Here is a 27,566-nt window from a genome sequence, read left to right as displayed (position 1 = left end):
TCCCCACCAAGGTGAAAACCGTTATAGCACAGTGTCCTCATTTTAATGTGCATACGATCACCTGGGGACTTGTTAAAATGCGCGTCCTGATTGTAGGCCTGGGAAGGAGCCCCGGATTGTGCATTGCTGACAAGCTTCCGGGCCATGCCTGTGATGGTTGTCTGCAGACCGCAAATGGAATAGTAAGGCCCCCAGACATCAGATCCCGTGTGCACCAAGCAGTAGGAGCACCCCCACGTATGTCCTCCTTTCCCACACTGCCAGCTGAGAGGCTCGTGGCTCTCTTCCCTCCCAGCACACAGTGCTGAGTTGGAAGAGGTGAGGAAGTGGGGGAGCCCAGGGCTCTGAGCTAGACACCCTGCTTAGGAGCACACCTGGCCTTGGAGGCTCATCGCGTTCATGCTTTCGCCTCTCTGCCTTTAGGTGTCTAAGCTTGAAAGAGAGAAGACTCAAGAAGCCAAGAGGATCCGGGAGCTGGAGCAGCGCAAGCACACGGTCCTGGTGACAGAACTCAAAGCCAAGCTCCATGAGGAGAAGATGAAGGAGCTGCAGGCCGTGAGGGAGAATCTCATCAAGCAGCATGAGCAAGAAATGTCCAGGACGGTGAAGCTGCGGGATGGAGAGATCCAGAGGCTCAAGTCGGCTCTGTGTGCCCTCCGGGACGGCAGCAGTGACAAAGTAAGGACAGCGCTCACCATTGAGGCCCGGGAGGAGGCCCGGAAACTGTTTGACGCCGAGCGCCTTAAGCTCCTACAGGAGATCGCGGACCTGAAAACTGCCAAGAAGCAGGTGGACGAGGCTCTAAGCAATATGATCCAAGCGGACAAAATCAAGGCTGGGGACCTTAGGAGCGAGCATCAGTCCCACCAGGAAGCCATCTCGAAGATCAAGTGGGAGTCCGAGCGGGATATTCGGAGGCTGGTTAGTAACCCAGGGCGGCCGGCGGCCTACAGCCATTCCTTTCCAGGTTTCAGGGCGCCACGGGTGTGCCTCTTCTGGGGTCTCTCACGAGTGGATTATAAACGGTGCCCACCTCCTGTCTAGCACTCCGTCCAAAATACACGGTCGGTCCACAGGTAGATGGGTAGATGGGTAAGCAGATAGATACGCTCCAGGCAAAATCGAAATTGTTAAGCGTAGAAGACATTGGAATCACCTTTCTTCTTAAAAACGGTTTATTCCAGCCTCACATTTATATGGAGAGTATCTATTCAGTGACTCCTGTTTACTTGAATGTCTATAAGAATATTCTAAATTATGAACTCTTCTAAAATCAACATGTTTTGTGGGCTTTCCAATTATAAAATGTTCCTGGCATTTCACAGGGATGGGGAAGCTTCTGTGGCTTTCAAGGTATCTGGAAGTGGCGGCCGCTGAGAGCATCCTGAATGATTCACCTGTCTGCTTTCCAGGAACTGTGTCTGAAAGCAAGAAATAGAGCTATAAGATCCCTAGTCATTTTAAAAATAGATTGGCTTTCTCTAAATAAACAAGGGCCATTCAAAACAGTGGCCGTTATAATAAATTTTAAACTAAACGTCATTCCTAAGTAGTTTATTTGCTATTGCCAATTTCCAAGACTTAACTTCAGTCCTGTAGAGTTGGGTCTTTCTTTTTAATACGTATGACCAAAAGCCACATTGGTCTCTAACCATACCTACCAGTGAAACAAATACAATTATTGTGTGAAAGCCATATTGTCCTAGATTGACCATTTAAGAAGAAACATTTACGTGCATCTATACTCATTTGTTATATTTTATCAAATCTTTATGTCTTATCAAATTACTCTTCACCTGTTAGAAAGCACTTTATGCTTCTCTAACAATAATATTTTCTGGGCACCCGGCTGGCTCAGTTGGTGGAGCATGTGACTCTCGATCTCAGGGTTGTGAGTTCAAGCCCCACATCAGGGGCAGAGAATACTTCAAAATAAAATATTTAAAAATAATAAGAATAGTAACAATATTTTCTTAGGAAAACTACACTTTCCTTTTGCGTCTGCCTATCCTAAGCAATTATTTTTTAAGAACTCCAATTATATTCCCTGAACCATATCTCTAAGATTTTGATTTTAAGTAAAAGTGGTTACCATAGAACATTTTAAAAAGCTAAACGTGTCGTTTTCTTTGTACTGCAATACAGTGTGACCGTAAAATGTTGCCTTTTCCACACTTTCCAAAATCTTTGTCTGCAATTCATTCTATTGCCCTGGTTGACAATAAAAACCAAACACAGTGCAGAAATATTGGTCTCTGCCCTGCCTTTGGTTTTTGAAATGACAACAGCTGATGAAGAAAGAACCAGGACCACCAACTCTGGAGTCAGCAGGTGGGTAAATGAAAAGGATGTTGTATGTCAAATATTTGTGTTTGTTGATGGTTTTCGATACAAAATCTGCAAGTATATCCCCTTCATGATCTGTAGTTTCTTTCTGTGACTTGCTTTTACCAGCATATTGCTGAAGGAGACATACAGTCTCTCTTAGTAACGATGTAAAATCTGAGCTACCCTAAGAGTGGTTAAAAAACTAGGTGCAAACAGAATGACATAGGAAGTTTTTTCAGTAGTACAGATGCACTTGTCTTCAGTTTTTTTCTTCTTGTCCTGTCACTACCCCCACACCCAAGCTCCCTTTTTGAAACTGGAAGGGAGAGAAGTGAAAGCCATTCTGTTTAGAAAATTTCCCCAGGGAATTCTAGTAAGACACCCCTTCCCATCTAAGGACTAGAACTTTGGAAGATTTTCAGTATTCTGAAACCAGAGTCCATGCTTACAACCACTACAAGTACACAACAGAAAATCATCAATACTGATTACTGGATATTCTACAGAAAACTGGTTTGGAAGATGCTGGAGATATAAGTATAATGTTGGGAACAGTATTGCGGAGTCTATTAGAATGGGCTCTGGAGGGATCCCTGGGTGGCGCAGCAGTTTGGCGCCTGCCTTTGGCCCAGGGCGCGATCCTGGAGACCCAGGATCGAATCCCACGTCGGGCTCCCGGTGCATGGAGCCTGCTTCTCCCTCTGCCTGTGTCTCTGCCTCTCTCTCTCTCTGTGACTATCATAAATAAATTAAAAAAAAAAAAAAAAGAATGGGCTCTGGAGTCAAAAGATTGAATTTAAAATCTGGCTTCATCACCTATTTGCCGTAAGATTATGACAAAGTTTTTAACCCTTTAGGTCCTCGGTTATGGTCTGTAAAGTGGTGATAACAGAACTTGTGTAATAGGATTGTTATCAAAGGAGATAAGGATGTAAAGCTCTGAGGATAGTGCCTTGACTATAAAAAAAATTAATAACTTTTAGTTATGATGATGGTGATGATGAAGATGATTATATGGACAGTAACAGTAATTTCCAACAAGTTCATTTAGGTGGGGTACGTCAGAACCCACTAGGAGCATGGAGGTAACCCACTAGGAGCCATGGTAAACTGTGAATGACATCGTAGATGACAGCTCTAACATATGAATGTACTACCTGGTTAGCAATAACACTGGGTTCAAATCTTCTACAAGGAGGTAGAAAGTAAAGACAGTGCTTTCATTCCTAAATTGACAGGACAGTGTTTGACTACTCACCATGTTATCAGATGATATCTCAGGACCATGCAGAATTTAGCCCCACATCCTTCCAAAATTGATGTAATCCTGTGTAATGTGATCCTGTAATCAAGAGGCAGTAGCTCGCAGATACTTACCTGTGGAAAAATGGGACTAGGCGGCAATTTTTGTTATAAATATATACATAGGTATATTTATATAAGGAACACAGCAAAGAAAGATTTACACAAAGTAAATTTGTTATAAATAACGAGACATTTTTGTTAAGAGAACTCTAGAATACCATTTGTATTAAATGTCTCTGTCCTGTCACCATTTTGAATATTCTTATGAACTATAATGAAATGAGAAGATTTTGCCTCATCGTTATGCTCTCCTCAGAAATTGTTTACAGACATTAAGTTCACTAGCCTTCACCAGGGATGGCAAAATTTTTTCAGCCCCAGTGAAACTGATCAATTGGTATTCAACGCTTATGGCCTTTAGTTAACAGATAATTCTGAGACAATGCCAAGGTTTAACAGAGGTGAATGTTGAGACCAAGAAATATGTCCCACAGATCAAGGCAGGAAACAGTGGCTAATAATACCAGGTGTTTCACATTCCTCTTCTTGTTCCATCCAACCAGTTTTCTGACAATGATGATAAAATGGTTGCCTTAGCTTTTTGCTCTGAAATATGGAAAGGAATGGGAAGATCCACAGAACATGAACCATGTTCCAAGTTCACTCCTGAATTCACTCCACATTCACACCTGAATGCAAACATATTGGCCTTAATAACTGACAAGGCTTCTGAAAGTAAAAAGTGACCAATTCATAGTGGCTTCTGCTGTTTAAAGTGATCTTAAAGGCTATATTCCTCCAAACAGGAGGAAACATGAAAAATTGTCCTAGGAAACACTGTCATGGAATATCAAGTATGTCTTTATTAACTCGAATGATCCATTTTATTTTATTTTTAAAATGACCCATTTTAAAGTTAAATTTACCTTTCTAAATCCAACCAACCTAGACCACTTCAAACAATATATTGAACTAAAGTATCTACCCAAGGTGTACCAGAGAGAAAAGGTTATTCTCCTTGATCCCTGATGATCCTAGGATAGCCTTTCATTGCACAATGTTGCCTTGTCATAAATTCAGCATACCTGTCATGGTCATCATTTTTTTCCATAACAGTCAGCGGAAAGAAATTAAACTCATACCATTGTAAAAATGCGTTTTTTTACAGCATTGTTAAATAAAATGTCCTGGGTGTCATTTAATTCAGATGGATGAGATTAAAGCCAAGGACAGGATCATCTTTTCCCTGGAAAAGGAACTGGAGACTCAAACTGGCTATGTACAGAAACTCCAGCTGCAGAAGGAAGCTTTGGATGAACAGCTCTTTCTGGTCAAGGAGGCCGAGTGTAACATGAGCAGTCCGAAACGAGAAATTCCAGGAAGAGCAGGAGACGGCTCTGAGCACTGCGGCAGTCCTGTAAGTCTGTCCGAGCTGAAGTGAAGAACTCAAGAGTCATCTTTTATTTAGCTCCCAAGTTTTACTTTTCATTTAAGCTCTTTTCCTGTTTACTGCAGAGAAATCAATTGTACCTCCTACTATAAAACCAGCTAGTATCTTGGGAACAGGGTTTTCTAAACTCATAGACAACAAAGTGGTCTGCACTGCATTAGCTGATCACAAGAGAATTACAGGTCTTTTTAAATCTTTCATAGAATTTTTCTACCCACGTGATACCTATCCAAACTTCAGCCTGTTATAAGAGTCATAAATTAGATGAAACTACTTTGCCTCTTGCCAAGACTAGTGATTTTCCCTTGTGTGAACCATTGGTTTTGAAATTGGCAAAGACAGTTGTCATCTACAGGGGTCAAAATGTATAACTATATAAAAAACCAAACCACTTAAATCATCATCTGAAAGCTTCTAGTCTGATTGAACTTGCCACTTATTACCTTGGCTTTTCATTATTTTATATGAGAAATTATTTTTAGAACTGCAACCATAGAAATCAGCTTGTATGTAGTTGACTTTCATAACATACCTTTCAAATTATGTAGCTGCTAAAAAGATGAAAACGTATTATTTAGCAACAGAGATAGGTTCCAAAGTAGTACTTAGAACCGAGTAATGAATAATTTATGAATTGGTATTCAGGATATATATATCCGCGTAGGTGGCAGAACCAGGATTTAGCAGATGTATGTTTTAGTTCTATCACTGACATTTACCTGCAATGCAGCAAAATTATCAAGAGAATGAGCTCTAGGGTCAGACTACTTAGTTCAAATTCTGGACTGCCACTTACTGTATGACCTTAAGCAAATCGTTTTACTGCTCAGAGTTTCCTCATCTGTAAAAGAGAGGCAGTATTGGTACTCTGTAAGGCTGTTCAAGGTCTACAAGAGATGGTCTGTAAAATATTGAGCACAGTGTCTGGTTCATAGTTACCATTCAATAGATATCAATTAAGGATCTATTCAAAGTAGCCACAAGACCTTGAACGAGTTATGACCTCCCTGAATCTTCCCCGTTCTGCTGAATCCTCTAGGATTTTTTGAATCGGGAGATAAAATATGTGTGGAACTGCTTTGCCAACAGCACAGCACTATAAATAAATAAATAAATAAATAAATAAATAAATAAATAAATAAATAAATAAATATTTTAAAAAACAGTACAGCACTATCAAAATGTAAGATGATAATGGAATGCAAGTGTATAATGGTCCTGTGGACTCTAGAGCATAGAATTAATCCATGAGTCGCAAGTGTAAAGTGACCCATGGTAATTATGCCAGTGGGGAAGCCAGTAGCTCTGGGCAAAATGTACCAGCAATGGCTATCTTATAAGCTACTGCCTTTCATGCATGAAGGTAATGCACCAACCTTCTCACACTGACTTTTTTCTCTAGGAGTATGCAGGAATTTTCAAAACCCAGCCCTACCCTCTACTCTTTGGCTAAGCGTGATAGGACATCTGTCTTAGCTGTGGAAAGCAATGTGCAGCCTTGACTTAAGAGATGCTCCCCGAACCTATTGTAATCATGACATGCATGACCTTGATCTCATAGCTCACAGATCTGATAGGCCCATCCATCCACCTACTGCTCTACCTGCCAAGAGTCAGGGCTCCAGAGAGTATCTGCCACATGGAATTCATTTGCATTTTCAACCAGGCCTGGTCTTCAACCCAAGTAGCGAATATTAAGGGTTAGAAGAGGGTTAATATTTACTTTCGTCTGAATATGGAACATTTTACTCTCACCTTATAAGTCAGATGAAAGGAACCAAGTCTCTTACTTTTATGAGTGGAATTCCAAAACTTTGTGAGAAGTGTTAATTGAAGAAATACCCATTTTACTTTTCATGTGTAGGATTTGAGAAGAAATCAAAAGAGAATAGCTGAATTGAATGCCACTATAAGAAAATTAGAAGACAGGAACACCCTGCTTGGAGATGAACGAAACGAACTGGTGAGTTTGGACCAGAATTATTTATTTTTTTTGTTTTGTTAAGGGTTTTCTTTTAAAAAGTAGATATGATGTTGTAGAAATATAATAAAGAAAAGTGCACAAATAATAAAAGCCCAGTTTAATAAATACACCCAAAGTGATACACCCAATAACCACCACCCAGATGAGTACCTGGAAGATTACCAGCACCTCAGAGCCTCCCATTCTTGTGATGACTGCCAGTCACATACTTCTAGGTTTAATCACTGTACTGAATTCTATTACTATAGATGTCTGTCACCATTTTTAAAAATGTTTTGTAAATGGCATCATACACTAATTACTCTTCTGTGTCTGGCTTTTTTGCCCAGCATTACATTTTGTGAAAGTCATTCATTGTATTTTATAAGTATCATTCATTCATTTCCTTACTCTGTTTGTATTCACTTAATACACCTCAGTATTCTTCGGTTATTAATGGACATTTATATTGTTTTTTAATGGTTTTGTTTGTTTGTTTTTTAATGGTTTTAATGTTAGTGGTACTGACACTGACATTCTGCTGAGAACCTACCAAGGAGCAGAATGATTGGGTTGTGGTGTATGTGTGTGGTCAGCTTCAGTAGTGGTTGCCGGGTTCCCAGTTGTTAGAATTGTTACATTCCCACCACCAGCATGTGAGACTTGCTGTTTCTCCACATCTTTGCCAACATGCACTGATCGTTGATCATATTAGTCATTATGGTGGGTGTGAGTGATATTCTTATTGTAGGATTTAATTTTTACTTTCCTTAATAATGAGGTTGAGTGGCTTTTCAAATATCTTTTGACTTTTTGGGTGTCCTTATATGATTTGCTCTTTGTCTTTGTAAAATTTTCCTTTGTGCTGCCTTTATCATTTTTATTAATATTAGGAATTCTTTACATCATTTTTGGGCATTTGTATTTAAAATATTCTGTTCCGGGGATCCCTGGGTGGCTCAGTGGTTTAACGCCTGTCTTTGGCCCAAGGCGTGATCCTGGAGTCCTGGGATCAAGTCCCGCATTGGGCTCCCTGCATGGAGCCTGCTTCTCCCTCTGCCTGTGTCTCTGCCTCTCTCTCTGTCTCTCATGAATAAATAAAGTTTAAAAAATAAAATTAAATAAATAAATAAATAAATAATAAAATAAAATAAAATAAAATAAAATAAAATAAAATAAAATAAAATAAAATATTCTGTTCTGGGGGCCACCTGAGTGGTGCAGTTATGAAACGGACTCTTGGTTTCTACTCAGGTCATGATCTCAGGGTCCTGGGATGGAGCCCCCCCTGTTGGACCCCATGCTCAATGAGGAATCTGCTTAAGTTTCTCTCTCCCTCTCCCATTGCTCTTCCTCCCTTCTTGTTTGCAGTGCACTCTCTCTCTCACACTAAAATAAACAAATCTTTAAAAAAAAAATCCTGCTCTGTGCCTTACATTTTACCTTCTTACTGGTGGCTCTTGGTACAAAAAAGTTATTTTCAGCCTTTCCTGTTTTCCAAATATATGCATTTTAGGTCATAAATGTCTCTAAACATGACTAGTTTCATCCCATATGTTTTTTTAAGTCATAATGTACTGTTATTTAGTTCAAAATCTTTTATAATGTATGATTTCTTGTTTAACCGTTGGGTACCTTAGCACTGTAAGGCTTAACTTCCAAACATTTGGAGATTTTTTAGTTAACTTTCTGTTACTGATTTCTACCTTAATTCCACTATAGTCAGGGAATATACTTTGTATTATTTTTTTTTAAGTTGAAGTGCCCTTGACACACAATGTTACATTTACTCAGGCATACTTTATATCATTTTATTCTTTAAAATATGTTGAGATTTGCTTTATGATGGTAGCATATTGTCAATTTTAGAAATGGTCCATGTTCCCATGAAAAGGAGGTATACTCTGTAATCATAGCGTGTATTTTGAGTCAATTTCATTAATAGTCTTGTTTAAAATCTCCTATATCCTTATAATGCTTTTGTGTGCTTCTCCTAACAGATTTGTCCATATCTATTCTTAGTACAGTCGAGTTTGCTTTATATATATTTGAAGTTATGTTACTAGGTACATCTAAATTAAGATTTGTTAAGTGTTTGCATCATTAGTTTTTTTTAATCTTTAGTAATACTTCTTGACTTAAAATCTTGGTCTGATGTTAGTTGCACCATATTTTTTTCTTTTGGTGGTTCCATGAATGTCTATATTGACCCTTACACTTTCTCAATAGTATTTAAGCTATATCTTTTAAAAGGAACAGTTTTTTTGTACTTTGGATCTATGGCTACTAATGTATAATAGAATTACCGATATTTCCTTTTAGTTGTGTTTTCCTGTGTCTTTCATAAATAGCATCTACTAAGTAAATTTAACTGTTTAAAACTCTTGTCATTGACCTTCAGAAAAGAGACAAAGTTTAGGGGCGCCTGGGTGGCTCAGTCAGTTAAGTGTCTGCCTTCAGCTCAGGTCATGATCCCAGGATCTTAGGATAGAGCCCCGTGTGTGTCAGGCTCCCTGCTCAGCAGAGACTCTGCTTCTCCATTTCCCTCTTCCCCAACTTGTGCTCTCTCTTCTCTCTCAAATAAATGAATAAATAAAATCTTTAAAAAGGAGAGAGACAAAGTTTAAAATAATGAACCTAGTGGAATAATTTGTTTGTCCTTGTATGTGCTTAATATCTAATATGATTTCTTCAGATACTGAAACTCAAATCTGAGGATTAAATGAGGTTATGAAAAATTTTGGCCTTTGATATAAAATGAGTTTTCAAACGACAGTTGGGGAGGGACGCCTGGGTGGCTCAGAGGTTGGGCACCTGCCTTTGGCTCAGGTCGTGATCCTGGGATCCGGGATCAGTCCTGCATCGGCCTCCGTGCAGGTCTGCTTCTGCCTCTGCCTGTGTCTCTGCCTCTCTCTCTCAGTCTGTGTCTCTCATGAATAAATAAATAAATCTTTTTTTAAAAAAAGAATATATTTTAAAAAAAAAGATACAGTTGGGGAGTACTGTTTTAGAATCCCACAAGCAGCTGTTTCAAATATTTATAGGTAGCTAAGTCTCCTACCCCAGCACTTCCTAAAACATTAGATTCTTAAAAATAGGAATGAGTACTTTAAACAGTCTTGTCAGATGGTTCTGTAACACCCCACCACTTCCCTTGCTTCAGTACCCTTCCCCCAATACATACTCATTCAGAATTATTAGTATAAAATCTTTTATAATGTATGATTAAATAAGCATGGGAACTTTAACATGGAAATCATTGTGTCTAGAGGGACCATAAGATACGTCATCCAAATGAGAGTTTTGAGAGTAAAAGAGGGGATTATTAACGATTACACTAAGGCGGCATTCATAAAATTAGACCAATGGTTCTCAGCTAGAGGCAGTTTTGGCAGTGATTGTCACAACTACGAGAATGTTACCAGCATCTAGTGGGTAGAGACCAGGGATGCTGCTAAACATTCTATAATACCCAGGACATCTTCTTTTTTTTTTAAATAATAAATTTATTTTTCATTGGTGTTCAATTTGCCAACATACAGAATAACACCCAGTGCTCATCCCGTCAAGTGCCCCCCTCAGTGCCCATCACCCATTCCCCCCCCCCCCCCCCCGCCCTCCTCCCCTTCCACCACCCCTAGTTCGTTTCCCAGAGTCAGGAGTCTTTATGTTCTGTCTCCCTTCCTGATATTTCCTACCCATTTCTTCTCCCTTCCCTTCTAATCCTTTTCACTATTATTTATATTCCCCAAATGAATGAGAACATATAATGTTTGTCCTTCTCCGATTGACTTATTTCACTCAGCATAATACCCTCCAGTTCCATCCATGTTGAAGCAAATGGTGGGTATTTGTCATTTCTAATGGCTGAGTAATATTCCATTGTATCCATAAACCACATCTTCTTTATCCACTCATCTTTCGATGGACACCGAGGCTCCTTCCACAGTTTGGCTATTGTGGACATTGCTGCTATAAACATCGGGGTGCAGGTGTCCCAGCGTTTCATTGCATCTGTATCTTTGGTGTAAATCCCCAACAGTGCAGCTCAAAGAGTTAAAAATAGACCTGCCCTATGACCCAGGACATCTTCTCATGACAAAAAATATCTAGTCCAAGGGCACCTAGGTGGCTCAGTGGTTGAGTGTCTGCTTTTGGCTCAGATTGTGATCCCAGGGTCCTGGAATCAAGTCTCACATACAACTCCCCACAGGGAGCCTGCTGCTCCCCTCTGCCTGTGTCTTTGCCTCTCTCTTTGTCTCTGCCTCTATTCTCATGAATAAATGAATAAAATCTTTAAGAAAAAAACAATCTGTGGGATCCCTGGGTGGCGCAGCGGTTTAGCGCCTGCCTTTGGCCCAGGGCACGATCCTGGAGACCCGGGATCGAATCCCACGTCAGGCTCCCGGTGCATGGAGCCTGCTTCTCCCTCTGCCTATGTCTCTGCCTCTCTCTCTCTCTCTCTGTGTGCCTATCATAAATAAATAAAATTTTTTAAAAAAAAGGATTAAAAAAAAGAAAAAAACAATCTAGCCCAAAATGCCTAGAGTGTAGAGGTTGAGAACCCTGCCTTAATCTAACTGGCAAACCAGAGTATGGTCATTCTTAATTATGGGTGGATAAGAATGTAATCATACTTTTCCTAGGCTCAGTGAGAATTAAGTGTTCTTAAACACAAATGTCAGTAGAGTTTTGAGAGTATATTAATTTTCTCAATCACATTTTCTTAAAAATAAACATCCTTGGGGCACTTAGCTGGCTTAGTCAGAAGAGGATGGGACTCTTGCTCTCAGAGTTGTGGGTTTGAGACCCACGTTAGATGTCGAGATTACCAAAAAAACAAAAAAATCTTAAATAAATAAAAATAAGCAGGCTTAGTATGGTATCAGGAGTCTTAGCAACATCTCTCACAAGAAGAACAGGCTTTGATGACAACCAGGCTTGGCTTTCGGTCCTGGTCATACTATCTAGTGACTTGTGATTCTTATGAGTTACTTTATCTCTCTGAGCCAGTGAGGGGTCATTGCAGGCCTGGGGAGAGGGATGAGCAGCATGAGATTGGGACTGAGCATAGCAGGGTACCTGGGCCGGGGGAATAATGAGCAAGCAAGGCATATGATTGCTCTTCCCCAGCATTTCCAAATGCAGAACCTTAGCAGCACCTCCTTGAATGTAATACTTGATGCAGAGTTGTGAATGCTATGATGAAAAACAATTAGAGAAAACTGAAAACAAAGCAGTCAGGTTGTTAAATGAAGGATGGAAATGGTCAGTTCTGGGGTATCTGGGTGGCTTAGCGGTTGAGCGTCTGCCTTTGGCTCAGGTCATGATCCCAAGGTCCTGGGATGGAGTCAGGCATCAGGCTCCCTGCAGGAAGCCTGCTTCTCCCTCTGCCTAGGTCTCTGCCTCTCTCTCTGTGTCTCTCATGAGTAAATAAATAAAATATTAAAAAAAAAAAGAAAAGAGAAAGAAAGAAGGAAAGAAAGAAAGAAAGAAAGAAAGAAAGAAAGAAAGAAAGAAAGAAAGAAAGTAAGTTCGGGACGCCTGGGTGGCTCAGCCGTTAAGCATCTGCCTTCAGCCCAGGGTGTGACCCTGGAGTCCTGGGATCAAGTCCCACATCGGGCTCCCTGCATGGAGCCTGCTTCTCTCTCTGCCTGTGTCTCTGCCTCTCTCTCTCTCTCTCTCTCTCTCTCTCCGTCTTTCATGAATAAATAAAATCTTTAAAAAAAAAAGAGTCAGTTCTGAGACACATAGTGAAGCAGACCACGGTGACTTCCAATGGGCTTTCACCCCTTCTGCCCCCACATCCACTCCAGCACAAGAGACAAATTATAACTTGTGTCTTCCCAGTTAAAACGTGTGCGGGAAACCGAGAAACAATGTAAGCCTCTTCTGGAAAGGAACAAGTGCCTCGCCAAGAGAAACGATGAACTGATGGTGTCTTTGCAGCGCATGGAAGAGAAGCTAAAAGCCGTTACCAAGGAAAATTCAGAAATGGTGTGTATCACAGACTCTGCAAAGCTGCAGCTTCCTTCTTTATATTACTCCAATAACCTGATTTGTTGTTCTTTCTCAGTTTGTTTTTAAAATACAATGCTATTCTTGAAAGTTTGGTTTTTTTTCCTGTGTAAGCAAGGAATCTTAAAGGAAAAAAAGCAAGAGAAGGTTGCTGGCTCTGAATTTTAAGGGGTTTCTAAATTTGCAGAATGGTAGGAGTGCTTCCAGGAATCTGCACACTTTCTAAAATCTCCCCAGTAGAGAAGGCAAACTTTCAACATAGCTCCTCAGCCACAGAAACTTCCTTCCAAGAATGTCACTAACATGCTCTTTATAGAACTGTATGATGGGCATCTCTCATCTTCTGAAACATTGCATAACAGTCGAGAAATAGATGCCATCATATGTATGGGACAAGCAATAAGGTCATATGCTCCTTAACAGAGATCTTCAGACATCCCCAATGAATTTGACTTGTAGCAAATAAAATATATTTGAGGGTTTTGGTTGGTGTGTATGTGAAGCTGAGCAATTTTCAAATTTAGCTGGAGCCTTATAAAGTTTCTATAAGTATTTTATGTTAACTGCTCAAGTTTGAGATTTTTAAATTCTGTGCCTATACTTTCTTCTTTTCCAATCCAGAGAGAAAAAATAACATCCCACCCACCCCTAAAGAAATTAAAATCTCTGAATGACCTCGATCAAGCTAATGAAGAACAAGAGACAGAGTTTTTAAAACTTCAAGTCATTGAGCAGCAGAACATTATTGATGAGCTCACAAGGGTAGGTCTTGATCAATCTATAAATTCTAAGCCGTTCCCAAGCACAAGTAGCCAAGAAATCAACATACACTGAAAGCACTTAATAATTTCAATTTAGCCTCAAAGGCCCAAGTTTATATATTCAATATATAAGTTGAAGAGTCTCTAACTGTTTTATACATTTTCAATTATAATCCTTTGTTAACCAATTTAATAACAAATAGTGGCTATACAGTACCCTACAAGAACTTTCAAATGCATCATTAGGTGAATAGGTAGGTAATATGGGTATACCTTATAATTGCCTTCCAGTATCAAGATTCTGAGGCTCAGAAATTAAATATTTGGCCAATAAAAACAGGACCATATGCCTCTTTTTTCCCACCATTTATTTATTTTTTTATTTCCCACCATTTAGTTTAGTGTCTAGCACATTGGTTCAGTTTAATAAATACCTGTTGAATGAAGAGTATCATCATAATTATATGACAGAGTGGAAATTTCAGGCTCAATCTTCTGACCATGACTTCAGTACCTGTAGAGCAGTTATTACATTTGCATCAGTTAAGGCATGTTTTATCAACTGCAATGGCCTAAGACCTTCAGATGCTTTTGGGTTTCCTCTTTGCCTCTGTCTTTTTTTCCATGACTATTATCTCTGGTCGTTTTCACTTTAGGACCAAACCAAATGCTGGAGAGTTGAGGAGCTAGCAATGGGGGTAGAGGGTTGGGTTGGTTAGACAATGTCTCCAGAGTAGAGTAATAAGCAAGATGATTTACTGCTATTGAGGAGAGAAAAGATGATAACTTCTGTTTATAACTATTTGTGGTTTATCCTTTTAAAATTGTTTATGTTGAGTATATGTTATAATGCATATACTGTATTAGGAGAGCAATCTAAGTATTGATTTTTCAAATTTCAGCTATATTGAGGTTATATGATCAAAATATTTTTACAAGGTGAGACATCCTAAAGGTTAACATCATTGGCTTAAAACAGACTACTTATTAAACATGGCCTTCTGAAGCAATGTGCCTCTTACTTCACATCCACATCCTTAATAACTAGTAAATCCCAGATTCACTTGGCCAAGACTTTTCTTGACTTTGAGTATTTGAGCTTAAGCTCAAAAGTTCCTTTTATGAATTTGACATATTGAGGCATGTCATCCATACTTGCAGGGAAACTAAATGTCACTTACTTAATCTACCTTTTAATTTGTACAGTCAGTACATGGAGTACTTAGTGGATGAACACCAAATTCCCAGGATATCTCCATCCATAACAAGAATGAATCAAGAAATCACTTGTGATTTCTAGATTTTTTTTTATTTTTCCCAGAACATTCCAACAAGAACCCCCCTCTCCCCTGCAAAAAAACACCTACTAGATGATTCCAACCCAGTAGACACACGTTTCCCATCTTCAGAGGCTACAGGTGAGAACAAGGGTCTGAGAATAGTCAAAGACAGTTTGCTATGCCTTTCAAGTGATTAAATGAAAATAATAAGGTTTGGGGGAGTAGTATTTTTTAATACTTAAATATAAAGTAATTTGGAGTTTGAGAAAACAAAAAAAGTTGTGTTTTGGGAGAATATGAGTATTTTCAGAGCCACTTAATCCTCAAGTGTAAAAAAAGGATTCTAATGAGGAAGACAGTATATTTCCTGATTGGAAAGCTCTCCGATCCACATAGATTATCAGGAAAAGTTGTAGGATATTTTTACTTTAAAAACATGTAAGGGGATCCCTGGGTGGCGCAGCGGTTTGGCGCCTGCCTTTGGCCCAGGGCGCGATCCTGGAGACCCGGGATCGAATCCCACATCGGGCTCCCGGTGCATGGAGCCTGCTTCTCCCCCCTGCCTATGTCTCTGCCTCTCTCTCTCTCTCTCTGTGACTATCATAAATAAATAAAAATTTAAATAAATAAATAAATAAATAAATAAATAAATAAATAAATAAATACATGTAAGTAGCAGGGTGCCTGGGTGGCTCAATTGGTTAAGCGGCCAACTCTTGGTTTCCATTCAGTTCATGATCTCAGGCTCTTGAAATCAAGTCCCGCACCCAGTGCAAAGTCTGTTTGAGATTCTTTCCTCTCCCTCTTTCTCCCCCTCTGTGGTTCCCCCTGCCACTTCTTTCTCTCTCTCTCTCCCTCTCTCAAATAAATAAAATCTTTTTTAAAATATGTAAGCAGCAAACCTAAAAATTACCAATATTACGAAACACAAACTTATTTTAAATAAAAATGTGTAATGCTCAGGGGAAAGTCAACTCTGTCATTGAGGGGGAAAAAAATAACTATAAAGAAACATGTACCTATTCAACATCTGAAAAGTTCTTCATTTGTTTTCCAGGACCGAGAAAAGCTCATCCGAAGGAGAAAACATAGAAGAAGTTCTAAGCCAATTAAGGTAATGGGAAAACTAGGTTATCAGGCTTTTGCCACAAATTCAGCCAGAGAGGTGAGGCTTGCCAAGGAATCTTCCTGCAAAGATGTGATAAATCAGATGTTCCCAAAGTGCAGCAAACCATGGGATTTATTTGCTAGAAGAAAATCTCTTCTCTTGACAGTTCTTAGAAGTCCAAAAATGATTGTGTTATGGATTTTAACCTTTAATATTTGCTTTAATATGACCTTATCTGAGTGAATAAGGCACTAGGCTTGATGTAGAAGCATTATCTGACAAGCTGGAGAGTCACACTCTAAGAACATTCAAGAGATACACATTATTTAATGCCTCCCAGTGAACAATGTTAGTGTCTCATATCCACCCTATAATTATTAGTATATTTTTATTATTCACTTTGACAGTATTATTGATAGTGGTTTGATTTTATTATTCCATTATTCACTTTGATACTACTACTGATAATGATTGTTAATAGTCCTCTTATAATCCAATTAATTTGTCAGTTTGGGTTTTCTTTTCAAGTACATTTTTTAATTTGGATATGGGATTGGATGATGAGACTTACAATTTGATAATCCCAGATAGGTGACTGGACTTTAAGTATTTTGATTATATTTTAAATAGTGGAAAGAGCAAATAACATAAACTCATCATGGCATAAAATGTAATATAAAAGAGGCTTCGGGGATGCCTGGGTGGCTCAGCGGTTGAGCATCTGCCTTTGGCTCAGGGCATGATCCTGGGGTCCTAGAATCGAGTCCCACATGGGGCTCCCCAGCAGGGAGCCTACTTCTCCCTCTGCCTATGTCTCTGCCTCTGTGTGTGTGTCTCTCATGAATAAATAAATAAATAAATAAATAAATAAATAAATAAATCTTTTAAAAAGATAAATAAATAAAAATAAAAGAGGCTCCGGTGTTTTCTATGATGAGACTCAAATGTTAATGAATATTCCTAAAAACATCAGAGGCAAAATAATGTGGGACACACTTTTATTGGAATTCTTGTTTCATGCCCAGGGTTTTTATTTCATCCAAGAAGCACTAAAGGATCCCTCTCTTCTGTGTCCATTTGTACATGTGCCAGTTGATGGTGCCTTGATGGTATGTTGACTTTCATCACTTATGGTTGTGTCAGTAAATATGTGCTTTCTCTCCCCTAGAGGCCTGTTCTGGACCCATTTATCGGCTATGATGAGGACTCCATGGACTCAGAGACATCATCCATGGCCTCATTTAGAACAGACCGAACACCAGCTACTCCTGATGATGACTTGGATGAAGTAAGCTTTTCCACTTCGCTAGTCTTTTGTGATTTCATCACCAAGCCTTTTCTTTCAGGTGGAGAAAAAGCATTGCACTTCTTATATCCTTTGTGAACTACACAAAATGATCACATCATAGTGATCCATTTTGACTTTGGAAAACAGCTTCACTTGTGTCACATAACCCTTTTAGTAACTTATCTAAAGTGCTGTTCTGTAACTTAAAAACTTTCTTCAGCCTAAAAAGTCACTCTCCCAAATTCTTCATCTAGGGAAGGTGTGAACCAGGGAATAAGCTTTAAAAAACAAACTTCTAGATACAGTTGAGGACAGGGTTTGGCCAAGTGTGCTCTGTAGACTACCGTTATCAGAATCAGCTACAGAGTGGTTCAATCACGATAGGAATTCCTTGCTCTACCACACAACTCTTGAATAAGGATCTTAAGAGTAGATCTGCATTTTTCAAAAAACTCCCTCTGAAGTTTGAGACCTAAAGCTGCAAAACTATGTTTTTACAGTTTATCTCTGGAAGAGATTGTTGGATATGGATGTATTGAAATAATTGAGACTAAAACTATCATTTCCTCCTATTTGAATCCAAAAGCTGGTTCTAAGTTCTTCTCATGTGGATCCAAAATAGACTGTAATCCAAGCCCAAAAGAGCAATCATCAGAAATATATAAATAAGCAAATGCCTCTTCTTAAGAAATATTAAGTATTCCTGCAATGTCTGTCTTGAAGGTACGACAGTATTTGTGTCTATATACATACTTCAAAATTAAGAATAAAATCATGGGGTGCCTGGGTGGCTCAGTTGGTTAAGCCTCCGCCTCTTGATTTCGGCTCAGGTCCCAATTTCAGTGTCATGAGATTAAGCTCCATCTCAGGCCCTGGGCTGGGCCTGAAACCTTTTGGGATTCTCTCCCTCCCTCTCCTTTTGCCCTTCCCCCCACACTAAAGGAATAAAATCACACCGAATCCAAAATCAAACAGACATTTACTTCTCTTTATAAAGTGGACAAATGTTAGTATTTCATGATGAACACAGGGCCTGAACATAATTATTTTTTGGCCTTTTTTGTAACCTCAAGAGTTTAGCAGCTGAAGAATCTGAGCTACGATTTCGACAATTAACAAAAGAATACCAGGCCCTCCAAAGAGCATATGCCCTCCTGCAGGAGCAGACTGGAGGTATCATCGATGCTGAAAGAGAAGCCAAGGTCAGTATACATCTGGGGAGAGTGCTCTGAATTGGCTTGCAGCAGTCACAACATAAAAGTATCATGGACATAAAAATATCAACAGGATAGCTTTCCCTGCATCCTTCTCTCCGCTGTGGCTTTTGAACTGTTTTATCTTTTATGTCAACAAACCTTGGATCTAGAGACCTTAGAACCAACTTAGATTGATGCTTTTGTTCCTTTAAAGATAGTAGTTCTTGTTCTTGTTATTTGAAAACTTATATTTTCAAAGCTAGACAATATTGAATTTTGATAATCCTTTTTTTTTAGATTCTTGCTTAAAAAAAATACTTTCGTGGTTAACCACTTTCTTTTCTTAGTTAATAAGTGCACAGCATCACACTGAAAACTTCCAAAGAATTTTCATTGACAATATCTCATTTAATTTTTATGGCAGTACCTAAGGCAAGTGTTTTATCAAAGAGGAATTTGAGGCTCTGAAAGGCTAATTGAGTTGCCCAAGATCACACAGCTAATAAATGGAAAACTTGGATTCCACCTAAAATCTTAGTGGGTCACATATGCTTTTCCATTACATCAAAATTGCCTCTCAAAAGCTTATTTAAAAAAAAAAAGGCATACACAAACAATAGTAATACTTGAAATTTATTGACTACTTGATGTGTTGCTGGCATGTTGTAAGCACTTTATATACATCATCTCTTGCAATCCAAAACAACTCTATGAGTTAGATGCTATTATTAGCTATGTCCTTTTTATAGGAGAGGAGATAATAGCTTAGTAGGAGTTAAATGTAGATGAGCTAAGTTGAAACCAGGATATGTAGCTCCGTTAAATAAAAGCAAGAATATGAACCTAGTGTTTCTGAATTCTCAGTCATAACCACCATACCATAACTGCCTCATAGATTAATTTATGTAAGGCAGGAAGGGGTGTGCCCACCCAGTGATTTTATCCTACTTCGAGTTGAGAGGGTTTGCGGCATGCTGAGGAATGTTGTAGGGACTACTGTTAGTTGTTTAGTAGGACAGGATAGATATTATAGTTATGTATTTTAAAATGGTAACATATACATACATACACATGTTTATACATAAATGAATAAACGTTTCTTTAAAAACACTGTGATTTGGAATAGATAGGCAGGCAATCATTAGAAAGGGATGCATGTATGTTCCTTCGTGGTTATGCCCTAATATGTAATAGTTGTGGTTTTCATGATCAGAATGTCCTAAGCATTCTCACGAAGATAGGATTGGCTAATTAAGATAATGGCATGCATCTTGTTTTTTGAAGAGGTGATGATGTAGAAACCAGTTCTTTTTTTTTTAAAAAAAACCAGTTCTTTCTCTCATCTCATCCTCTCTAAATAAAGGTTTAGCATAATTTCTGGCCATGAAAGTAAAAAAAAAGAAAAAAAAAAGACCTTATCGATTCTCAGCAAAATAGGCTAAAATAAATCAAGATGTTAGAAAAAGAACAATAGAGTAAATTCAGAGGAAGTAGAATACAAAAATAAGTGTGCCTGGGTGGCTTTTGAACTGTTTTATCTTTTATGTTGACATAAAAGATAAGCATTTTATCTTTTATGTCGACATAAAAGATAAGCATCTGACTCTTGATTTCACCTTAGGTCATGATCTCAGGGGTACGAGATCGAGCCCTGCATTGGGCTCTGCACTCAGTGCAGAGTCTGCTTAAGATTCTCTCTCTCCCTCTCCTTCTGCCCCCATCCTCACTCACTTGAGCTCTCTAAATAAATAAATAAAATATTTTTTAAAAAAGAAATGCAAACATAGGTAATATAGATGAAAGAGCATCAATGAAAACAAAAGATATAATCATTTTGACATGAGAAAAATAGATTATACTTAATGCTCATTTAAGGCTAAAATAATTCTTAGCAAAATTGAGCTTGGAATTTTTTTTGACCTGATAAAGGTAAATACAATCTTCAATAGTCCAAAGATATATTCTCCTCCTGGTGAAGAATAAGAAAAGGAGGGACACCTGGCTGGCTCAGTCAGAGCATGCAACTCTTGATCTCAGGGTCGTGAATTCAAGCCCCACATTAGGTATAAAGATTACTTTTAAGACAGGAAGAAACAGGGGGCAGGGGGCACCTCAGTGACTCAGCTGTTTAAGCATCCAACTCTTGATTTCAGCTCAGATCATGTTGGCAGGGTTCTGAGATCAAGCTCCACGTCGGGCTTCTCAGAAGGGAGTCTGCTTGAGGTCCAATCTCTCCCTCTCCCTCCGCCCCCGCCCCCCTCCAAAGGGGGGAAAAAAAAAAGAAAGGATGCCAGCCATTGCTGACTTTATTTCACATTATACTAAAGAACCTGTCCAGATCATACAACAAGAAAAAAAAATATGTGTTTGGGCAAAAAACAAACAAACAAAAACCAGTAATTTTTCACAGAAAATAAGGTCTTATGTAGGGAGAATACAAGAGAATCTGAGAACAAACAAAGTAAGGTTGCTCCACAGAAGATCAGCATCCAAAAATATTGATATACAGACACACACGCACACATCATATACATACATACATAGGTACATACGTACATCTAGATCTAGATTTAGATTTAGGGCACCAAGTTGGGTCTGAAAGAATGGCAGGTTTGGGGAAAGGCAAAATGAGAGAAGGCTTTCCAGAAGAGGAATTTGTTCAAATAAAGCAAGAAGTGAAGGGTTACAAAGCATATTTAGGAAATAAGGAGATCACCAGCAGATCAGGGGTGAACTTTGTTGATAAGTAATGGGGTAAAGTTTGCAAATATAATGGGAGTTCTCATATCTCACTTAAAGAGTTTTAACCTGATGGTAAAGGGAACCACTGAAAGTTTTAAGCAAGAATTCAAATGCAAACAATAGTTTTAAAAGGTTCTTCAATCATAGAAAAAAGGTTTTTTTCTCACTTGTTGAGTTCTAATCAAGGTACATGAGGGGAGGAAAAATACTGAGTTACCTTTTTACTTACTGAGTTCTGGAATTTTGATTTCACTAGGCTCAAGAACAGCTCCAAGCCGAGGTGCTAAGGTATAAAGCCAAAATTGAAGATCTGGAAGCGACTCTGGCTCAGAAAGGGCAGGTAGGCATCTGGTTGCTAGCACTTCTGCAGATGCATCTGCAGATGATTCGATCTATCCTTCCTCTAGACCACCCTGTGCATGGGCCGCACCCAGGACACGGCTTGGCTCTCCACAGTGACCTTTCTCAAACTGTGTCAGAATGTGTGTTTCTGTCCCTGGTGTTTTTCTGGCCAGAGTGTGAACCCAGCTATAGCACGAATGAGGTTGGCAAGAGAGACAATGCCAGAGGAAGAGGAGCCCTGTACAAATAGCTAGAGTGGTCATAAGCTGCTGAGACAAAGGCCCACCCCTCAAGCTGCGTTCTTTGCCTCTATGCTACATTTATGGTTCTGCATTTTAATGTTTTCCATCCATATGTATCTAGCCTGTGTGCATTCTGACCCTTTTCACTTTTTGCCTGTGTGGTCACTTCTGAGTCCCCGGAAGGCTGGTCCTGGATTATTCAGACTGAAAAAGTTAGGGATAGCGAGTGTCAATGAAAAGGGGGTGAAATTTTCCTGGCAACTTTGGCCCCGATGTCTCTGAATAAAGGAGCTGACGGGTGGGTGTCATTTACCAGCCATTGGCAGGCCAACAAACTGGGTGAGAGAAGACAGCTCTGGCCAAGCGGTTTGAGGACACATGCTCTTTGGTGCCACTCTGAAATGCTGACTGCGCGATATTCTTTGTCAAACAGGACTCACACTGGGTAGAAGATAAACAACTTTTCATTAAGAGAAACCAGGAGCTTTTAGAAAAGGTATGTTGGGCGCAACACCCTAGTGGGGCAGAGGAGAAAATGATGAGAGATCCAGGAGCAGCAGGGGGGCCTCTCAGGAGTGGCACAGGGGCTCGGGGAAGGGGAGGCTTTTCCGGCACCGCGCTGTCCTCTGCTGCGTGCTCAACCGCATCCCTGTCACCGCCATCACCATCAGTGGCACGTGTGCATGGCTCTGCGCTGGCGTTGTGCCGACTTGAGAGGATGTGATCCCTGAAGCCTATTGATATGTTAACCATATATATATATACTGTGTATGTACTGTACATATATATATATATATATACACACCCACATGTGCACACATCCTATGTGGTTGTCCATCTACAAAAAGCACACTATGAATAGGACTTGTTATTTTGTGTAAGTCAGTGACAGTACGATTCCAAGACCACGCTGCAAACTAGCATAGACTGTGTTCTCACTTTTAATCATTTTGCTAATCATGGTTACTTATATACATACATATACATATATATATATATATTCTTTTTTAATGGGAGGACTTTTTAAAAGATTCATCCAGGGCACAAAACAGCATGTCCACGAGGTCATTCACCAACTCAGGAGGTAAAAGCATGGTTTAGGCCCAATAGATATAATTATTTTGGTTATCTGAACATAGGCTTTTGATTGGGGCAATGAAATACAACAGAGATCATTTTAAGTTTAAAGGTGGTTTTCCAAAAAAATACAAATAAATAAAATAAATAAAGGTGGCTTTCCCTTTAGTATTTACCTTCCATAAATGTAGTGAAAAGATTACAAAATAAATTATTCTTGAATAAAAGACTTTGAAGGCCCATTAGAATAAGGGAAACAAGTTTGTAAGTTCATCCAAAGCTTGTGTTGAAATTATTTTAGGATTATTTCTACCAATATTCACTAGCCTTGGCAAATAAGAAATTAACCACAACCCTCCCGTAAGCACGAGAAGGGAAAGAAGATACTGATCTTCTTTCCCCTCCGGTCTAACAAAGTCCTTTTCCTACCTCACTTCTGAATGACCAGAGACAGAGCAGATGTATGGAAAGTGTGTGGGTTTTCCAGGATTGAGGACTGGTCCTCTCAGAGAGGTGAGGGGTCCCTATAAGGAAACTTCATCACACATTGGTCCTGGTCAGTGAATTGCAACCTTTGAGCCACTGGTCTAAATGCCAGTGTTAACTGCCAGAACCGAAATCTCCCCAAGTATCTCATCTCTGATCCAAATTCAGAGTGTAGGTAGTAGAACCTCTTTTGTGACCGAAGTCAACTTCTAAAAACTTATGAAAGTTTGCTTGACCACAAATAATCTAAATCTAAGTGTAAAAAAAGCTTGACTACATTCATTAATGCTATTGATATTTCACTATTTCCCCATTTTTATTTTCCTATAATTTTTCTATATCATAAGGCTATGAGAAAAAGAGGTTTTTAGTAGTCTTAGAGATGACCAGCAATAATTATTACTACCTTTCTTTATCACCTAAAAACTAATTCCCATTACTTCGTCTGTCTGATTTCATTTGGTCTTGATTTCTAAAGGGGAATTTAGGGTCTCAGGCTTTTATGAGTTAAAGAAAACCACAGCAACAATAAGGCTTAACATCCTACTTCAAGTGGATATTCAAGTATACCCAGACTTGGGAAAGTAAGATTCATCCTATGATGAAAAGTCCCTGGGTTTGTTTCTAAATTCAAGATTTTAAATAGTTCCTGTGCATATGGCCCACCCACACAGCTAATATCCCAAGGCAACCCCAAACCTATTACAGATCATGAAAATTTTCTGATCTCTTGTAGACATGGGCCTGTCTTATAGGGTGAGGCATGCTTTACATGTTATTCTATGTTTCATCAGGGTATAGGAGAAATTTTATAGGAAAATAAAGGGAAAAGGTGTCATTTCTCAATTGATAGACAAAGAAAGCCTCTTCTGGTAGGGGTTATAAGAGTTCTGTGTTCAAGGAAAAGTAGGAGTTCCTCACATGGAAAAGGAAATAAGGGAGCCCCTTTTAGGCAGAGAGATGAACAAAGACACAGCTCGTGACAGTAAGTTCACAGGATAGATGTGGGGTTCTAGATTCTTGTGTGCATATTATCACATGTGAGTGTGTGTGTGTATGTGTGTGTGTGTAGAGATGACCATGAGAATATTTAAGGCTGGAAAACTAGATACTGACCAGAGTATTAAGGTTTTTGAATTCTATATTGATGAGCTTGGCTTTATTCTGTGGGTAACTGAAACTCAGTGAAGTCTTGTATATGATCAGAATTGTTTATTTAAAATTTTTCTGACCATTTTTAACTCCAGAAACAAGAGGTGCTGTCTCCTCTATGTACACCATTAAATGTAGTTGCCAGGACACTGTCCCTGACCCCCAGCAAGGGCCTAATGAGTACTCTCAGATTCACTACTCAGAGGGTCCCAGACGTTATCTCAATGAATGGAAGTGTCTTGTAGAATTTTCCTCTATGACACACAAAAAAAAAAACGCAACCAAAGAAAAACTAGAAGGAAAGCCTAGGATTTACTTTATTCATATCTACTTGGGATTTTTTTCATGGTCTAGATGATTTATTCACCAGCTAAATGAGTGTTCTCCATGCTTGCTTTGCTAAATTTTAGATGGTTTTTGCAATGTTCACCTAACTTGAGGATTTACTTTATTAGATAGAAAAACAGGAGGCAGAAAATCACCGGTTACAACAGGAACTGCAAGATGCTCGAGACCAGAATGAGCTGCTGGAGTTTCGAAACCTAGAGCTAGAAGTAAGGAGATGATGATAATAATGACAATAAAATAATCGTAACAATTAACATGCACTGAACACATCCTATGTGTGAGTTGCTGAGTTAAGCATTTCAGATGCATACTCTCATTCACCCTCACAACCATAATCAAGATATTATAGATAAGGCAACTGAGATTGAATAAATTGTCCAAGACCTGGGACCATAAGTGGTAAAGCACTGATGAAAGTCAGAATTGTCTGCTCATATACTATATTTTTCAACACTATTGCCTTTAAGAACAAGACTAATGAGTAATTTTTAAATAATTTTAATTAGAGATTTTAAACTTCAGTATTTCATAGCTTTTAAATAATCATTTCCATCCTTCATTGAATTCTGACTCATAAAAATGTTACCTAAAGGATTACATGCAAAAATGTTTTGTTACACACTTGAATTTGTGAGTAAACTCTTTAACCTATAATGCATTTATGCCAAAAAACTAGGAAGCAGGGTTATTTGTTTTAGGAAATACCTTGGTTAACCTGGCCAAATTTCAGGGGTTTTTTGTTTTTTTTGTTTTTTTTTTTTAAGTAAAACATATCAATCAAATCAGATTTTGATTATGACACAGACTCTGGCTTAGGGGGTGGGGGGGCTCCTGGCTGGCTCAGTCAATAGACCATGTGACTCTTGATCTCAGGATCATGAGTCCAAGCCCCATGCTGGGTGTAGAGATTACTAAAAAGAATTTTTTTTTTTAAAGGGTGCCTAGGTGGCTCAGTTCATTAAGCATTGACTTGATTTAAACTCAGGTCATGATCTCAGGGTTGTAAAATCAAGCCCCATGTTCGGCTCTGTGCTCTGTGCTAGAGGTGGAGCCTGCTTAAGATGCTCTCTCTGCCCACCCCCTACACTTCCCTCTCTAAGAAAATTAAAATTAAAAAGCCTGACTTCTTTGCGGCACCTGGCAGTCTCAGTCAGAAGAGTGTGTGATTCTTGATATGTGGGTCGTGAGTTCTAGCCCCACTTCGGGGGTTGAGATTACTTAAATGAATACATTTTTAAAAAGAATCTGGCTTAGGGTCTGCTTGAAAGTATGTTGATATGTAAAGATAAGAAAATTTCCTATTTGATAGCTCTGTTATTTTGCCAGGAGTTTCTTTTTGAGGTTTTTTTCAAATTAGATATGAGGAAGAGTGAAGTCTTTTTTAGTGGTCCACATATCTTCATCATAAAGCTTAAGTAGATTGAATATGCAAAAGGCTGTTAGCTGTCATGAAACTTCATGGCCAAAAGACCGTTCTCTATGACACCTGAAAGCTCTAAATATTCATATAGTTTAAATGGGAACTTCACTTCCTCCATTTCTCTGATCAAAAAATTTACACGACTGAATGACACCATCTATAAATTCTTCTACTATACCTCTTAATCAGTCAGTTGTTTTCCATTAAATTTAAGCATGAACATCTTGAGTTTGACTTTTTTTTTTTTTTGCCACATGACATTGATAAACTACTGCAATAGTATAAAGAGAGAATGCAGACAACTGGTTTAGTGTTTAGTCAGTTGTTGCTTTTTTTTTTTTTTTAATTCCCATATATTCTTCACTGTATTTCAAGGAAAGAGAGAGACGATCCCCTCCATTTAATCTACAAATTCACCCATTCTCAGATGGTGTGAGTGCTCTACAGATCTACTGTATGAAAGAAGGTGTCAAGGTAGGCAGATATTCAATTTTTTATGTTTGTACAAAGTACAAAAACTGGGAAATGGAAAAGGGGAGGTTGTTCATCACTTTTGTCTTTCAATCACCAGATGTCATTCTGATGCATCTATGTAGAAACTGAAAATAGTCACATCTGGAGGCCTGGGTGGCTCAGTCAGTAGAATGTGCCACTCTTGATCTCAGGGTCATGAGTTTGAGCCCCATGTTGGGCGTTGGGGACTAGTTAAAGATTTTTATTTTTTAATTTATAAAAAAAAGATGTGTGACAGATGTATGAATGGTAACAGCAGAGAACACAGGAAATCATGATTATTTAGAATAGAATAGGGTAAAGAATGAGACAGATTCAAAATACTAAAATAATTACCCTAATTATCTAAGGGAAATATTAAATAAATTCAGTAGTTTGAGAAACACATTTCAAGTATACTAGATAAAAAAGTATTTGTCGAGTCCCTTTGTTTGGGTGTCCTAAGTGCTCTGGGATTCATAATCTTTGATTTTTGGTGTTAGAAGAGACCTTGAAATCATCTGATCCACCATCTCTTTTGATATGTTTAATTTAGGGATTTCTCTTT

General features: G+C 38.7%; 1 protein-coding gene across 25 annotated transcripts in view; it reads left to right on the top strand.

Moving 5' to 3' along the window:
• The window catches only part of JAKMIP2 (janus kinase and microtubule interacting protein 2), a 175,802-nt gene that overhangs the window by 113,273 nt on the left and 34,963 nt on the right, over positions 1-27,566 (top strand). For 23 of the 25 annotated variants that reach the window (XR_005355505.1, XM_038530554.1, XM_038530572.1 and 20 more), the window contains 12 exons: positions 424-921; positions 4,841-5,050; positions 6,948-7,046; positions 12,897-13,043; positions 13,686-13,826; positions 16,163-16,219; positions 17,382-17,501; positions 18,575-18,703; positions 21,696-21,779; positions 22,457-22,519; positions 25,194-25,292; positions 26,882-26,980. Coding sequence is in view for 24 of the 25 variants with exons in the window: in XM_038530554.1 (XP_038386482.1) it covers positions 424-921; positions 4,841-5,050; positions 6,948-7,046; positions 12,897-13,043; positions 13,686-13,826; positions 16,163-16,219; positions 17,382-17,501; positions 18,575-18,703; positions 21,696-21,779; positions 22,457-22,519; positions 25,194-25,292; positions 26,882-26,980 (1,746 nt within the window). In the remaining variant the exon portion in view is untranslated. The remainder of the gene's footprint in view (positions 1-423; positions 922-4,840; positions 5,051-6,947; positions 7,047-12,896; positions 13,044-13,685; positions 13,827-16,162; positions 16,220-17,381; positions 17,502-18,574; positions 18,704-21,695; positions 21,780-22,456; positions 22,520-25,193; positions 25,293-26,881; positions 26,981-27,566) is intronic. The other 2 variants (XM_038530576.1, XM_038530575.1) reach the window with 2 other exon arrangements.

Source organism: Canis lupus, chromosome 2 (assembly GCF_011100685.1).
Source record: "Canis lupus familiaris isolate Mischka breed German Shepherd chromosome 2, alternate assembly UU_Cfam_GSD_1.0, whole genome shotgun sequence".
Classification (NCBI taxonomy): Eukaryota; Metazoa; Chordata; class Mammalia; order Carnivora; family Canidae; genus Canis; species Canis lupus.
This window is presented reverse-complemented; position numbering and strand designations above follow the sequence as displayed.